The sequence below is a fragment of the Trichechus manatus genome, unplaced genomic scaffold (genome assembly GCF_000243295.1).
Source record: "Trichechus manatus latirostris isolate Lorelei unplaced genomic scaffold, TriManLat1.0 scaffold00019, whole genome shotgun sequence".
Lineage (NCBI taxonomy): Eukaryota > Metazoa > Chordata > Mammalia > Sirenia > Trichechidae > Trichechus > Trichechus manatus.
In genome coordinates, this window is record NW_004443955.1 from 24359654 (window position 1) to 24375543 (window position 15890).

Here is a 15890-nt window from a genome sequence, read left to right on the forward strand (position 1 = left end):
TATAGTAACAAAAACTACTGCTCTTTGGTCCCTTGAGCATGGTCAGCAAGAAGACAATTACCTAATCCCAGAGAAAGCACGTGTAAAAACTTTTTTCTTAAGAAGAGGGATTGCTAGTTTGGGATTATGTTTTGGTTTGGGGAAGAAATAAGACTTAAAAAATTATAACTTACTAGAATAGTTCACTTAGTCTTATCAGTCGCAGTAATGGGTAGATCAGGGAGTGTGGTACATTTTAAAAGAAAGCTAGACTTGTCCCAAAGGCATTGCCTTATTCTCAGTGGCTTTTTCCTTTTTGTTTTTTTTTTTGAGAAAGTTTGTTTTGTTTTGTTTAGTGAAAATATACACAGCAAAGCCTGTTGCCGTTGCGCAGTTTCTAGACATAATGATCAGTGACTTTCTTCTCATTGTGTCAACAATCTCGTTATTTCTGTTGTAGTTGTTTCACTTCCATTTACTTAATCTCCGTGTCCCCCAACCTTCTCATCTATGGTTTAAGATAGCTGTTGACGGCTTTTCCCTTAATTGTCCTATACTACTATCTCCTGCCTTTTTTGATGGTGGCCAAAATAGACCACCTACCTTCAGCTATTAGTCTGGTCCCTTGAAGCGTATTAATTTACTTTTCCATATGCAAGTCAGCACCACACTCACATTGGTCATGAAAAGTCAGTAGTGAAAATGGAAGTTCAAGAGACATTGAATTGGATCCTCCTTTAGCTCCAAACCCAAACAAGGCTAAATTATGATCCTTGGCTACTTTTAGGGAAAACCATACAACCATGTGGTAAAGGAATAGCTTAGCACAGGGTCAGAAATGACACCAGGGGCTGAAGTTTCAGCAAAAGAATACTTTTCCATTTTAAAACAAAAGCAAACACAAACAAAGTGCATGATACCCAGAGCATGTTGTGTAAATAGTAAGGCACAAGAATCAATTTTTCAAATGCACTCTGTAACCCCCTTGTTCTCTTCAGAAATGCCAGACACGAAAGCTGAAGATGAAGTGGACTTTCTGAGTAATTCCAAGAAGAGTTCAGTTTCTGAAGAGCTGACTGTAGGGCACATAACTACACCTATGATGAAACAAAACCCGAAGACCCAAGTGGTAAGTGGCATCAATAAGTCTGTATGGGCGCAGAATGTGCTTAGCTTGTTCTGTTGCATCTGATTTACGGCCTTGTTTTTTATTTGGGTTTTTTTTTTTTTTTTTTTGCAAGATAGTGTTCTTTCCTTCTCTCTTGTTCTATTATATAAATATGGATATGTGATCGCAGTTAAGCTTTCATAAATGCTGTGCACCACACAGCGAAGTTCTGGAATGAGCTCTCCTGCATGAATTCCTTGGAAATGATAATGAAGAAGATTCCCTATGAACTCATGACATTTAAATTTGTCGTCCAGCTTAAAGTGTCAGAAAATAATAGTCACCACAGAAGGGAAATGTTAACCCTTCACAAACCTGACTCTTTTTTCTTTATATAGAAACATAGCGGCAAAATGAGATTTTAATTTATAGCTCAGTACTATGGTCTAAAGTAGGAAGTATGCCATTTTCACAGTGGAAATGAAATAGTACAGTAATTTTTTTAAAATCACAGCTTTATTGAGATATAATTCACATACCATAAAATCCACCCATTTTACACAAAAAAGACCAGACTTACTGGCCTGACAGAGGCTGGAGAAACTGCGAGAGTATGGCCCCTAGACATCCTTTTAACCCAGCATTGAGGTCACTCTGTAGGTTCACCTTTTAGCCAAAGATTGGACAGACCCATAGGACAAAATGAGACTAAAGGGGCACACCAGCCCAGGGGCAAGGACTAGAAGGCAGGAGGCAACAGGAAAGCTGGTAATAGGGAACCCAAGGTTGAGAAGGGAGAGTACTGACATGTCATGGGGTTGTTAACCAATGCCATAAAACAATATATGTACTAAAGCAAACAAACAAAAAAGTCAGTGAAAACAATGTTTTTAAAAAAAAAAAAAAATCCAGCCATTTTAGAGTGTGTGGTTGTTTTAAATATATTCATAGAGTTATGCAGCCATCACCCCTACCTAATTTTATAACATTTTCATCACCCCAGAAAGCAACATCGTACTCATTAGCAGTCCCTCCCCACTCCCACCTCCACCTCCTAGAAACCACTAATCTACTTTCTTTGTTTATGGATTTGCCTATTCTGGACATTTCATATAAATGGAATCATATACTATGTGGTCTTTTGTGACTGGCTTCTTTCACTCAACATGTTTTCCAGGTTCATCCATGTTGTAGCATATATCAGTACTTTATTCCTTTTTGTTTTCGAATAATATTCCATTGTATAGATATACCATATTTTGTTGGACATTGGTATTGTTTCCACTTTTTTGCTACTGTGAATATTACTACCCTCAACATTTATTTACAAGTTTTGGGTGGACATGATGTTTCCGTAGACTTGGGAGTGGAGTTGCTAGGTCATATGGTAGTTCTGTGTTTAGTATTTCAGTAAGTTTTTTAAAATATTTTCACTTCAGGGTCCTGAGATTGTTATTTTTCTCTTGTTTAAAACTATTAACTTTTGAAACAAAGGAACTTATTAAACTTGTTGCAACAGTGCTCTAAGCTTTAGATTCCATGCTGCACAAAGAAAAACCTTTAGGAAGCTAATCAAATTACTGGGCTAAATAATACTGCCCCTCAGAAAGTCAGTCTTTTTTGGCTAGACTTGACAGTGCTCTGTTTTTCTCCTCAGAGGGCTGTTTTTTTTTTTTTAAAGGTTCACCCGTAGGTAAACAGAACTGTACTGTCCCAAACTGTTGCAAGTGTATGAACTGTGATAAACAAGCCTCATTTTATTGGAGTACTGTGGTGGAAAGGTGCTGACTGTTCTAACCCGCCCCTCATTACAGATAATATTCATGACTAATGCCTGGGTGGCTACTTGTGTAGCAGGCATTATTCAGACAAATGTTGCTTTTGCCCCTGGGAAAATAAAAGAATACACCCTCCCTGGGTACATGTGTCTTTGCCTGAAGCCCGTCAAAAAGGGAAGGGAAAAAACTCACAGCCTTGAATTCAGTGTTTGTTTCTTGGTCCTCCATTTTAACATTGTAGTGATTGGTGCCTTTGAATCCAGCCTGATGCTTGGCTCTAGAGCCTTTGTTTTCTCATGAGGGCTATATCTATCCCAACTGTATCTTATCTACCATAGAGAAGAAGACAAACCATTAATTTAAAAAAAGAAAAAAACAAACTTTTCTCTCCCAGTCCCTTTCCTCTTCTACTCATATTTCCTCTAGTTTTTTTTGGAGTTGAGAGAAAGAATATTTCTCTGGTTGATGAGCGTGCCTCATTTTATAGGTAAAAGAACAGACCCTGCTGAAATGAGAGCTTGGAGTTTGATTCGTAACCTAGGACTTAACACAACAGGCACATTCCTCCTGACTGTTATCCTGACTCTGTGACTGGTGGATGTATTTTAACCAGTGTCAGATCCTGAGAAAAATGTCTGTTGGTAGGAGCTATCTGTGCCTTATGCTGTGTCTGCCTCCACCTTGTATATAGCTGGAGACAACATATGTCAATGGAATTTTCAGTTCTTGAAAGTTTTCAGGTCTAAATAGTGGAGGTTTTCGTGTTGACAGTATTGTTATAATGAGGTGAAATCTGACTAGTTACCTCTCCTCCATCTTGCCCTGCCGAGTTTGCCGTTTGCTGTGAATTAAAGGGATAAAGCATGGATGATGATGTTGTTGCTGTTAGGTGCCATGGAGTCGATTCTGACTCAGAGTGACTTCATGTGACAGAACTGCCCGATAGGGTTTCCTTGGCTATAATCTTTATGGAAGCAGATCACCAGATCTTTCTTCCCTGGAGCTGCTAGGTAAGTTTGAACTGCCAGCCTTTTGGTTAGCAGCTTGGCGTGTAACCATTTACTCCACCAGGGCTCCTTAAAGCTTGGATATACAACTTTAATTTTTTCTATTTCCCTTTTGTTTTTCTCATTCATATTCTCTCTGTCTCACCCTTCCTCCCTCTCCCCCCCTTCTCTCTTTCTATATATATGTACTGTATTTATGGTATACTTTTTCACTGGGTCAGAAGAGAGTAGAGATCTGAAAACCTTTTTTGTAAAGGGCAGAGAGTCTGTTTTTATTTCTTGTGGATCTTACAGTTTCTGTCAAAACTAGTCACCTTTGCTTGTAGTGCTAAAGCAGCCATAGATGGTATGTAAACAAACAACATGACAGTATGAGAAATAAAAAAAGATATTTATGACACTGAAATTTGAATTTCACAAAGTGTTCCTGTGTCATGACATATTATTCTTCTTTTGATTTTTTTTTTTTTTCCCCAACCATTAAAAAATGTAAAAACCACTCTTAGATTTTCTCACGGGCTATGCAAAAACAGGCAGTGGGCCGCGAGCAGTGGTTTGCTGGCCCCTGGCCGAGAGGATACTTGTGCTCCAGTGGATAAAGAGAAACAAGTAGATTTCTTTCTCTTTTTTTTGCTTTTTAAAATGTTTTGTTTGTTTTGAGGTAAAACCTCTAGTTTTGAAACTAGAGGTTGGGAGTCAGGGAATTCCAGTTCCATGTGTCTCCTGAACCAGCTTCTTGACTTAGCCTCTCTAGACGTACTCCTCTCTAGCCATAACCTTCTTGATTCTGTGTCTGCAATCCGAAAAGGGTTTATTGAGTTTGTGATTATAGTTGAAGATAGAGTGCGATTTGTTTAATATTGTTTAATCTTATTTTTCTGACACATGCCCAGTCTGTGTTGGCCTTGGGAGTAGGCCAGTCATTTCTTCACGGAATCATTGCTTCATTGAAGCACCCTGTTCCAAATGTAAAACAGAAAGAATTTGTATTTCTTATGCAGTGCTACCGGCTTGAAAACCTAGAACAGTGGTATATTTATGGCACTTATCTAGTAGATATTAATAAAAATCCATTCTAAATTCTCATGGGGATCTTTCTGTTGTATAGGCTTGTAAACATACATAACTGTCAGAGTGTAGGGATCTCTGTGGAGAGCAGCACTGCCAAGGATTTAAAGAGAAAAGCTACAGTTAGGGTCCTGTTTAGTTTAGTGGTCTGATATCTGCTATACAAACCGAGGAGGAATTTTTCATTCCTTAACCTGCTTGACACATTGTGCTATAAATAAACCCTTTCTCTTGAGGTCAGTAATGGTTAAAATCATGGTTCACAAAGGAATTAGGCAGAATCATTGTCCATGTTTGCATATATAGTCTCAGAGAAAATGCACACATGCATTAAATGCTACTAGAGGGCCCTAACTGATAATTCTTCCCTAGGTAGAAAATAGTTCACAATTTAGAAGGCCAAGTCATTAATTTACACATAATATGGTTCTTTCCAATGATCATTTTATCACTATTTTATGGTTACAGTTTGTTATTAAGTATTTCCATAGCTTTAATAGGAGTAACAATTTAATATTCAACATTATCCCCTCTTACATACTTTACTGGTTTCAAGGTTCTCAGATACCTTTTGTTGTCTTCATCTTTTTTTTCCCTCGAGTTATATTATCAAGTTTTTAGAGCAGTGCCTAGCACACAGTAAGTACAGCTTAGCATTATTATTATTATTACTGCTACCACTGATAATAATAATTAGTTTTACAACTTTTAGATTTGAATATTCTTTTTTACTCTCTTAAGCGAACAGTGGTATATAGTGGTTCCCAAAACAATCAAGACTCAGTTACTGCTTCTTGAAAATATAAAAGCTTCAGGAATAGAATTATAAATTAATTAAATGGGGAGACATGGAGCTTGTTTTCTTTCTCAGACCTTTAGAATTTGAATGAACCTAAAAGACTATCTGCTCTAACACCTTTGCTGTATAGGAGAAGTGGATTCAGCATAGTTAAGTGACTTGCCTTGTCTCGCAACTAATTACTTGTAAACTGGATTAGAACCCAGCTTCTGTTCTAGTAATGTTTCCACCTTTTGGCTATTGTGAGTAGTGTTGCAATGAACATTGATGTACAAGTATCTTTTTGAGTGTCTGCTTTCAAGTCTTTTGGGCATATGCCTAAGAGTAGAATTGCTAGGTCATATGGTAGTTTTATTACTAGTTTTTTGAGGAACTGCTTCACTGTTTTCTACAATGGCAGTACCATTTTGTATTCCCACCAGCAATGGATAAGGGATCCAGTTTCCCAATATCCTCGCCAGCATTTGTTATTTTCTGGGTGTTGTTTGTTTGTTTTTATCTGAGTCATCCTCCTGGGAGTGAAATGTATCTCATGTGGTTTTGATTTGCATCTCTCTGACGGCTAACGATGCTGAGCATCTTTTCATGTGTTTGGTGGCCATTTGAATGTCCTCTTTGGTGAAATGTCTATTCAAGTCCTTTGCCCATTTTATAATTGAGTTATTTGCCTTTTTGTTGTTAAGCTGTCAAAGTTTTATGTATATTTTGGTTGTTAGATTCTTACCAGATATATGCTTTCTGAAGATTTTCTCCCAGTGAGTAGCTTATCTTCACTTTTTTAGTAAAGCCTTTTGATGGACAAAAGTTTTTAATTTTTACGAGGTCCCATTTGTTTATTTTGTGTTTTGCTTCTTGTACTTTATTTTTTTTTAATCATGTTAGATAATCCATTGTTAAAAGCTAGGCCTGACAACGTTGTCCCTGCGTTTCCTTCTAAGAATTTTATGGTTAGATTCAGGTCTTTACTCCATTTTGAATTTGTTTTTGTGTATGGTGTGAGGCATGAATCCTGTTTCATTTTTCTGCTTGTGGAAATACAGTTTTCCCAGCACTCTTTATTGAAGAGGCTCTTCTTTCCATCAAATGGACTTAGCACCCTTGTCAGAAATCAGTTGACCATAGATGTGTGGGTTTATTTCTGGACTCTCAGTTCTATTCCATTGGTTGATGTGTCTATTGTTATACTAGTATAGGCGGTCTCCGGGTTACAAACAAGTTCTGTTCCTAAGTCTGTCTTTAAGTCGAATTCGTAGGTAAGTCAGAACAGGTATATACGGTTCTTACTTAGCATCAGTTGTCAAATGTTTGCCTTAGTATATAGTGTATATCTTACCTTTTTATGCATATCAAACACTTAGGAAACACTTTCAGACCACGTAGTGTTTTACGTGAGCGTTACAAAGTAGTGCATGTGTTTGTTAATACACACTGTTGTATGTATTTAACTCAAATTTTTAATGTAATAGGCATTATGACAGTCCATGCTTAAGTACGAGTTGTCTGTAAGTTGGACGTTTGTAACCCAGGAACTGCCTGTTCCAGGCTATTTTAATTACTGTAGCTGTATTATATGTTTTAAAATCAGAAGGTGTCTGCACCAACAGAGAGAACTCACAAGAGAAAAATCACCAAATCAATACCATTTACAACAGCCCCCAAGAATATTAAATACTTAGGAATAAATCTAACCAGAGAAGTAAAAGACCTATACGATGAAAGCTACAAGACACCTCTGCAAGAAACCAAAACAGACCTGCATAAGTGGAAAACCATACCTTGCTCATGGATAGGAAGACTCAACATTGTGAAAATCAGTTCTACCCAAAGCGATATACAGATACAATGCAATCCCGATCCAAATTCCAATGGCATTTTTTAATGAGATGGAGAAACAAATCACCAACTTCATATGGAAGGGGAAGAGGCCCCGAATAAGTAACCATTACTGAAGAAGAACAAAGTGGGAGGCCTGACATTACCTGATTTTAGAACCTATTATACAACCATGGTAGTCAAAACAGCCTGGTACTGGTACAACAACAGATACGTAGACCAGTGGAACACAATTGAGAATCCAGACATAAATTCATCCACATATGAGCAGCTGATATTTGACAAAGGCCCAAGGTCCGTTAACTGGGGAAAAGACAGTCTCCTTAACAAATGGTGCTGGCATAACTGGATATACATCTGTAAAAAACTGAAACAAGACCCATACCTCACACCATGCAAAAAAACTAACTCAAAATGGATCAAAGACCTAAATATAAAATCAAAAATGATAAAGATCATGGAAGAAAAAATAGGGACAACGCTAGGAGCCCTAATACATGGCATGAGCAGAATAGGAACCATAAGTAACAATGTACAAGCACTAGAAGAGAGACTAGATAACTGGGAGCTCCTAAAAATCAAACACTTATGCTCATCCAAAGAGTTCACCAAAAGGGTCAAAAGACATCGTACAGACTGGGAAAAAATTTTTGGCTATGACAAATCTGATCAGTGTCTAATCTCTGAAATCTACAAGATACTGCAAAACCTCAACAACAAAAAGACAAATAACCTGATTAAAAACTGGGCAAAGGATATGAGCAGGCACTTTGCCAAAGAAAGATATTCAGGCGGCTAACAGACACATGAAGAAATGCTCACGATCATTAGCCATTAGAGAAATGCAAATCGAAACTACAATGAGTTAGCATCTCATCCCAACAAGGCTAGCATCAGTCCAAAAAACAGAAAATAATAAATGCTGGAGAGACTGTGGAGAGACCGGAACACTTATACACTGTTGGTGGGAATGTAAAATGTAAACGAAAAGTCATCTGCAAGGGAGAGTCAATAAGAATAAACTCAGACTACTCAGCAGAAACTAAGCAGGTAAGAAGGCAATGGGATTACACATATAAAGCCTTGAAGGAAAAAAAATGCCAGCCAAAAATTATGTATCCAGCAAAACTGTCTCTCAAATATGGTCGCGAAATTAGGGCATTTCCAGATAAGCAGAAGTTTAGGGAATTTGCAAAAACCAAACCAAAATTACAAGAAGTACTAAAGGAAGTCTTCCAGTTAGAAAATCAGTAACATCAGATAACAACCCAGGACTGGAACACAGGACAGAGCAACTAGATATCAGCCCACATAGGAAAGTCACAAAAGTAAAGCAAAGCTAAAACACTGAAAATAGGGAAACAGATGTCAATATGTAAACGATGACAACATTAGAACAAAAAAGAGGGACTTAAAAAATGTAGACATAGATTTTTCATATGGAGAGGAAGTCAAGGCATTATAAAGAAATAAAAGACTGGTATAAACTTAGAGAAATAGGGGTAAATATTTTTTAAAAGTACATCGAACACAATACTAGGGAGGTCAGCACAGCCTGACCAAGACAAAGTCATAGAAGCTTCATAGACACATCCAAACTCCATGGGGGACCGAGTTAGTGGGCCGAGGGCTGCGGGCCATAGCCTCTGGGGACATGTACCTTAATTGGCATAACATGGTCTATAAAGAAAATGTTCTACATCCTGCTTTGGTGAGTAGTGTCTGGGGTCTTAAAAGCTTGTGAGGAGCTGTCTAAGATGTATCTCCTGGATGGAGCAAAGGAGTGTGAATAAAACCAAAGATCCAAGGGAAAGACTAGTCCAAAGGACTAATGGACCACAACTACCACAGCCTCTACCAAACTGAGTCCAGAACAAGTGGATGGTGCCCAGCTACCACCACCAGCTGCCCTGGCAGGGATCAGAGTAAAGGGTCCTGGACAGAGCGGGAGAAAAATGTATAACAGAATTCAAACTCACAATAAAAGACCAGACTTACTGATCTGACAGAGACTGGAAAACCCCCGAGAGTATGGTCCCCTGACACCCTTTTAACTCAGTACTGAAGTCACTCCTGGAGTTCACCCTTCAGCCAGAGATTGGACAGGCCTATGAAACAAATAGTAACACACGTAGTTCATCCATGTATACGAGATTAAATGGGCACACCAGTCTCGGATCAGGGACGAGAGGGCAGGAAGGGACAGGTGTACTGGACGAATGGAAATGGGGAACCCAAGGTCGAGACGGGGAGCGTGTTGACACGTCACAGGGTTTGGCAGCCAATGTCACAAAACAACTTGTGTATTAATTGTTTAATGAGAAATTGATTTGCTCTGTAGACTTTCACCTAAAGCACAATTAAAAGGAAAAAACCACATCTGTACATCTTTCTAAAAGCAGAAGTTAGGAGCTGAGCCAGTCCTTTTCTTTTTTGATGCTCAGATTGTCTCATCTTTGGCCAGGGCACAAGCTGGCTCTTTTGGCATGGCACATTATTCTCTGATGGCTTCCTTGCACAGGACGTTCCAGGCTCATCTTGTACTCTCCCTGTCCCAACCCTGGAGTCAGCCTTTTGTTCAAGGAGCTCAGGTTGGCCTGAGCCACTCCTGGGAGCTCTGAATCACAGTCAATACAATAGACCTTCCTGTTCCTGAGCATTTTGAATTGTTTGGTGGTGAAATAAAAATTATAACAGTCACATGTGGTTCTCAATGTGCATGGAAGAAATATTCACGACTAGTATAAATGGAACCAGTGCCACTGAATAATTTATGTAGAAATTGTTCCATGGGAGCTTAATTTGCTGTGTAAACTTTCACTAAAAATACAATAAAATATTATTTAAAAAAATTAAAAAAATCAGAAGGTGTGAGTCTTCCTACTTTGTTCTTCTCTTTCGATATTGCTTTAGCTATGTGGGGCCTCTTGCCATTCCATATAAAGTTGAGGATTAGTTTTTCCATCTCTGTAAAGAAGGTTGTTGGAATTTTGATCAAGATTGCATTGACTCTGTAGATTGCTTTGAGTGGTTTTGACATCTTAACAGTATTAAGTCTTCCATTCCATGAACATGGGGCATCTTTCCATTTATTTGAATCTTTAATTTTCATTGCATAAATTTTTCATATCACTGGTTAAATTTATTCCTCGGTATTTTATTCTCTTAAATGCTGTTGTAAATGGAATTGTTTCTTTAATTTCCCTTCAGATTTCTCATTTCTGGTGTGTAGGAACCCAGCAGATTTTTCTTTGTTAACCTTGTACCCTGCAACTTTGCCACATTCCTCTGTTAGCTCAAGAAGTTTTCTTGTGAATTCCTTGGGATTTTCTGTTTATAAGATCATATCATCCACGAATCGAGATAATTTTACTTCTTTTTTTCCAATCTGGATACCTTTTTTTTTTTTTCTTTCTTTCTTACTTTCTTGCTCTGGTTTGGATTTCTAATACAGTATTGAATAGAAGTAGTGAGAGCAGGCACCCTTGTCTTGTTCCCAATTTCAAGGGGAAAGCTCTCAGTCTTTCTCCATTAAGTATAATGTTGGCATTTGGCTTTTCATATATACCGTGAATCACAATGAGGAACTTCCTTCTATCCCAATCTTCTTGAGGGTTTTTCATTTCATACTTTTTCTACATCTGTAGAGATGATCACGTGGTTCTTTTCCTTTGTTCTACGGGTGTGTGTCTTAGTCATCTAGTGCTGCTACAGCAGAAATACCACAAGTGGATGGCTTCAACAAAGAGAAATTTATTCTCTCACAGCCTAGTAGGTTACAAGTCCAAATTCAAGGCGTCAGCTCCAGGGGAAGGCTTTCTCTGTTGGCTCTGGAGGAAGGTCCTTGTCATCAGTCTTCCCTTTTACTAAGAGCATCTCAGCACAGGAACCTCAGGTCCAAAGGACACGCTTTGCTCCCGGCACTGCTTTGTTGGTGGTATGAGGTCCCCAACTCTCTGCTTGCTTCCCTTTCCTTTTATCTCTTGTAAGATAAAAGGTGGTGCAGGCCACAGCCTAGGGAAACTCCCTTTACATTGGATTAGGGATATGACCTTGGTAAGGGTGTTAATAATCCCACCCTAATCCTCTTTAACATAAAATTACAAACACAAAATGGAGGACAGCCACACAATACTGAGAATCATGGTCCAGCCAAATCGATATACATTTTCGGGGGAACATAATTCAATCCATGACAGTGTGATTATTATGTTGATTGATCTTCTAATGTTAAATTATGCCTGCGTTCCTGGAATAAATCTCATTTGGTCATGGTGTATGAGTTAACATGTTGTCAGATTCTGCTCACTCGTATGTAGTTTTAGGGGTGTGCATCACCTAGGAAAAGACAGATTGGCCTCTTTCTGAGTTGATAGTAAGTCTTCTCTGCATACATTTGGCATTTAAGAGAAGCAGCCCCCCGTCTCCCATTCACTTATACCTTTTGGGTTCAGAACTAGAGCTAGCATCAACCACAGGGAAACTTACTCTTCAGATTTTTCATACAAATTTTTTGGAGACTCTCTTTCTCTACTCTACTCTACTCTGAAATGGAGAGTTTCCAGGAAATTATACAATGGCTGCTTCTGCAAATATTCTTCCAGAGTCAATTGTTGCAGGAAAAAAGCACCTGAAAGAACCCCAAATTGTAAAGCCACAAGTGGCAAAACTATAACCTTAGTGTGTAAAACTATCCAAAGATAACGTGAAGGATGTAATTTATCATTTGGCTATGTAATTTATTATATATTTTTAAGTGCCTTTTTTAAATATTCTGGTCTGTTTTCTCCTTTGTGTAATGGTTAAATAATCTCTTAAGTTTCTTTCAGCTCTAATTTTTGATCAGTATATAATTCTAATATGATCAGAATAAATTCATAAATCATGTGTTGGACCAAAACGACAATCATGAGGGAGTTTTTAAATTTACTTTCATTTACAGCTAAACTTTTAACTGATCACTTTTTGTTTGAACATTTTCCAAGGTGTTTTGCTCTGAGGCCTTAAAATAAATTATAATATAGCTGTCTTAGTCATCCAGTGCTGCTATAACAGAAATACCACAAGTAGATGGTTTTAACGAAGAGAAGTTTATCTCCTCACAGTCAAAGTAGGCTAAAAGTCCAAATTCAGGGCGTCAGCTCCAGGGGAGGGCTTTTTTTCTCTGTTGGCCTTCTTCTCTTCAGTGTTCCTTCGGACTAGGAGCTTCTCTGTGCAGGGACCCTGGTCCAGAGGACACGCTCTCTTTCTGGATGGTATGAGGTCCCCCTGTCTCACTGCTCACTTCTATCTCTTATATCTCAAGAGATTGCCTCAGGACACAGTCCAGTCTTGTAAATTGAGTCCTGCCTCACTAACACAACTGCTGCCCATCCTCCCTCATTAACATCATAGAGGTAGGATTTACCACACATGGGAAAATCACACACTACTGGGAATCATGGCCCAGCCAAACTGATACACATACTTTTGGGGGGGACATAATTCAATCCATGACAATATCTTTTTTTCTCATATAACTACTGAATCATTGCCATGTATGCATTTTAGGGGTTGTGTGTTTGTCTTTTTTTTTTTTCTTCCTTTTGGGACAAAGGAACGGAATATGATTCTTACCACTCTTCCTGCCCATTTTTTACCACTCTTCATTTCTTTATCTTTTTTTTTTTTTTCCCATTCTTATTATATTGAGAACCTTCCTATCATTATAGTGAGACCTAAGGATAGTAGCCAAGTGTAATGCAAGGATTATGGAGCCCAATAAACCAAGATTTTAATTCCAATTCTGCTACTTATTAGCTGAGTCACTTTGATAGAATTATTTAGTCTCTCTTAGACTCTGTTTCCTCATCTGTAAATTTAGGATAATAATGCCTACTTCAGGGCTTATTCGTACTAACTAGAGTATGTCAGTATAGTGTCTAGCATGGAATAGATTTTTATAAGTGGTAGGTGTAATTCTAATCTCATTTTAAACTGTAGCTCAGTAATATTGAACTCACTCTTGAGACTATATAGATAAATGATTTTAGATAGGCAGTGGTTAAAATGTTCATGGAAGAAATTGCCAGTTATATCAGGCCGTGGTGATACTTATTTAAATTACCACGTCACTTTATGTTTACTGGGAGGGTACATTAATTTATTCAGTACTTGATTCAGCAAACATTCATTGAGCTCTGTGCTAGGCCTTAGCATATGCTGGAATGAGAATAGGCCAGTCTCAGAAGTCTAAAGCTCATATTCTAATGGGAAGAGACAAGTTATTAAACCAGTGAACAAGACCCAGTCTACTAAGTGTTGAAACACAGATAGATATAATTGCTTATAAATGGATGTCTTTCAGTGAGGTAGATGTAAATTATTCTCTCTAAGCTTCCATACACCCTCTAGGGGAAGGGAAGTTTTTAAAGAACAGTATATTGTTTTTACACTATTTGCCTCAAGTGGCTTTCCAAGTTTCTTTTTAAAAGGTGATTGCATTTTGTGGGACTGAAGATACGGGTATTCTACATGGAAGCACAGGCATATACTTGAGTATAACCATTATTTCTGCCAGTAGATTTGTAAGACCTACAACTAGATAATCTCTTAGAAAAACTAAGTACGGCTTCTGATCCTAAGTTTTGTGTTCAGCTTATTGAGACAAATATGACTTAAAGCTGCATGTTTTTGCCTCTTAAAAGGGGCTTCTATAGTAGAAAAAAATTTTTTTTAATGTAATTTAATCAGTTAAGTCTTGATCCTTCTCCGCAGTATACTTGGGTACTTATAAAATATTTGAATAGTTATAAAATTCTTATATTAGTTTTTGAATGAGAATTTTAAGAGGATGCCTAGTGCTATCTTGCTGGTTGTCCACTGTCCTAGTTATCTAGTGCTGCTATAACAGAAACACCACAAATGAGTGGCTTTAACAAACAGAAATTTATTTTCTCACAGTTTTAGGAGCTAGAAGTCCAAATTTAGAGCTCTGGCTCTAGGGGAAAGCTCTCTCTCTATGGGCTCTGGGGGAGGGTCCTTGTCACTTCAGCTTCTGCTTCCTGGTTCCTTGGAGATCTCCATGTGTCTTGGCATCTCTTACCCCATCTGTCCTTCTTTGCTTGTTTAATCTCCTTTATGTCTCAAAAGAGATTGACTCAGGACACACCTTGCACTAATCTTGCCTCATTAACATAACAAAGACAATTTATTCCCAAGTGGGATTATAACCACAGGCATAGAAGTTAGATTTACAACACATATTTTGGGGGGACACAATTCAATCTATAACAGCCACCATAAAAGTAAAGGTGCACACTGTATATGGAATTGTCCACTTTATCCAGAGAAAGTTTCAGGGCTCCTGATTTCAGATATTTTTGGTCTCTTAGCCTGCTCAGTTTTACTACATAGCCTGTGGCTTTGATTTCTTTCATTTATTCATTTAGTAAACATTATATGAATGTCTTTCCCCTGGTCAGGGTACTGCATCAAGTATCTAGGGCATTAAGAAAAGTTAGATATTGTCTCTGCCCTCAGTGCACTTAGAATATGGTTAAATATACAAACAAAGTCCATACAGATATACTCACAGTATATGGCTGCAGTATATGAGACATGCCAGAGGTACTATTAACATGCAATAGGAGTTCACAGAGAGATTAACCAATCCCTTCAAAAGTGCTTGTCTGAAATGTAGTTGTGTTTCCTTGGTGATGACCACATTGTAACACATGTGATATAAATATTCCATTGGAAAGACTAGGGATAGATTCAGGAAGTCTTTGATGTGCTCTCTAGCCTTATGGTTCTTTTTCACTTACACAATGCTCTGGGCCCTTCAGAGGTCATAGAATTGCCTAAGAATTGCCAGAGCAGCCCAATTTGCAAGGTAACTGATACGGAGATAATCCAGGCTTAAAAAAAAAAAAATCCCATTGGGAAACTGAGAAAAGTAATATTACCAAGAGAAGTATGAAGAATGGAGGTATTCTGTAGTATGTGAACCACGTGGGAGTTAAAAAGAATAATACCAAAAAACCTCTTGCTGTCAAGTTAATTTCCAACTCATGGCAACCCCTTGTGTTACAGAGTAGACCTACTCCATAGGGTTTTACAGAATAGAACTGCTCCATAGGGTTTTCTTGGCTGTAATATTTTTTTTATTTTATTTTTATTGTACTTCAGGTGAAGGCTTACAGAACAAATAGTTTCTCATGAAACAGAAGTACACATGTTGTTTTATGACATTGGTTAACAACCCTACAACATGTCAACCCTCTAACTTCTCAACTTTTTTTTTTTTTTTTTGTGAAAATACACATAGCCAAAGATAC

At 37.9% G+C, this 15890-nt stretch overlaps 1 protein-coding gene across 5 annotated transcripts in view; it reads left to right on the plus strand.

Annotated features, from left to right (window-relative positions):
• The window catches only part of AKAP13 (A-kinase anchoring protein 13), a 391580-nt gene that overhangs the window by 217061 nt on the left and 158629 nt on the right, over nucleotides 1–15890 (plus strand). For all 5 annotated transcript variants that reach the window (XM_023727887.1, XM_023727889.1, XM_023727888.1 and 2 more), the window contains one exon: nucleotides 978–1108. In XM_023727887.1, coding sequence (XP_023583655.1) covers nucleotides 978–1108 — 131 coding nt within the window. The remainder of the gene's footprint in view (nucleotides 1–977; nucleotides 1109–15890) is intronic.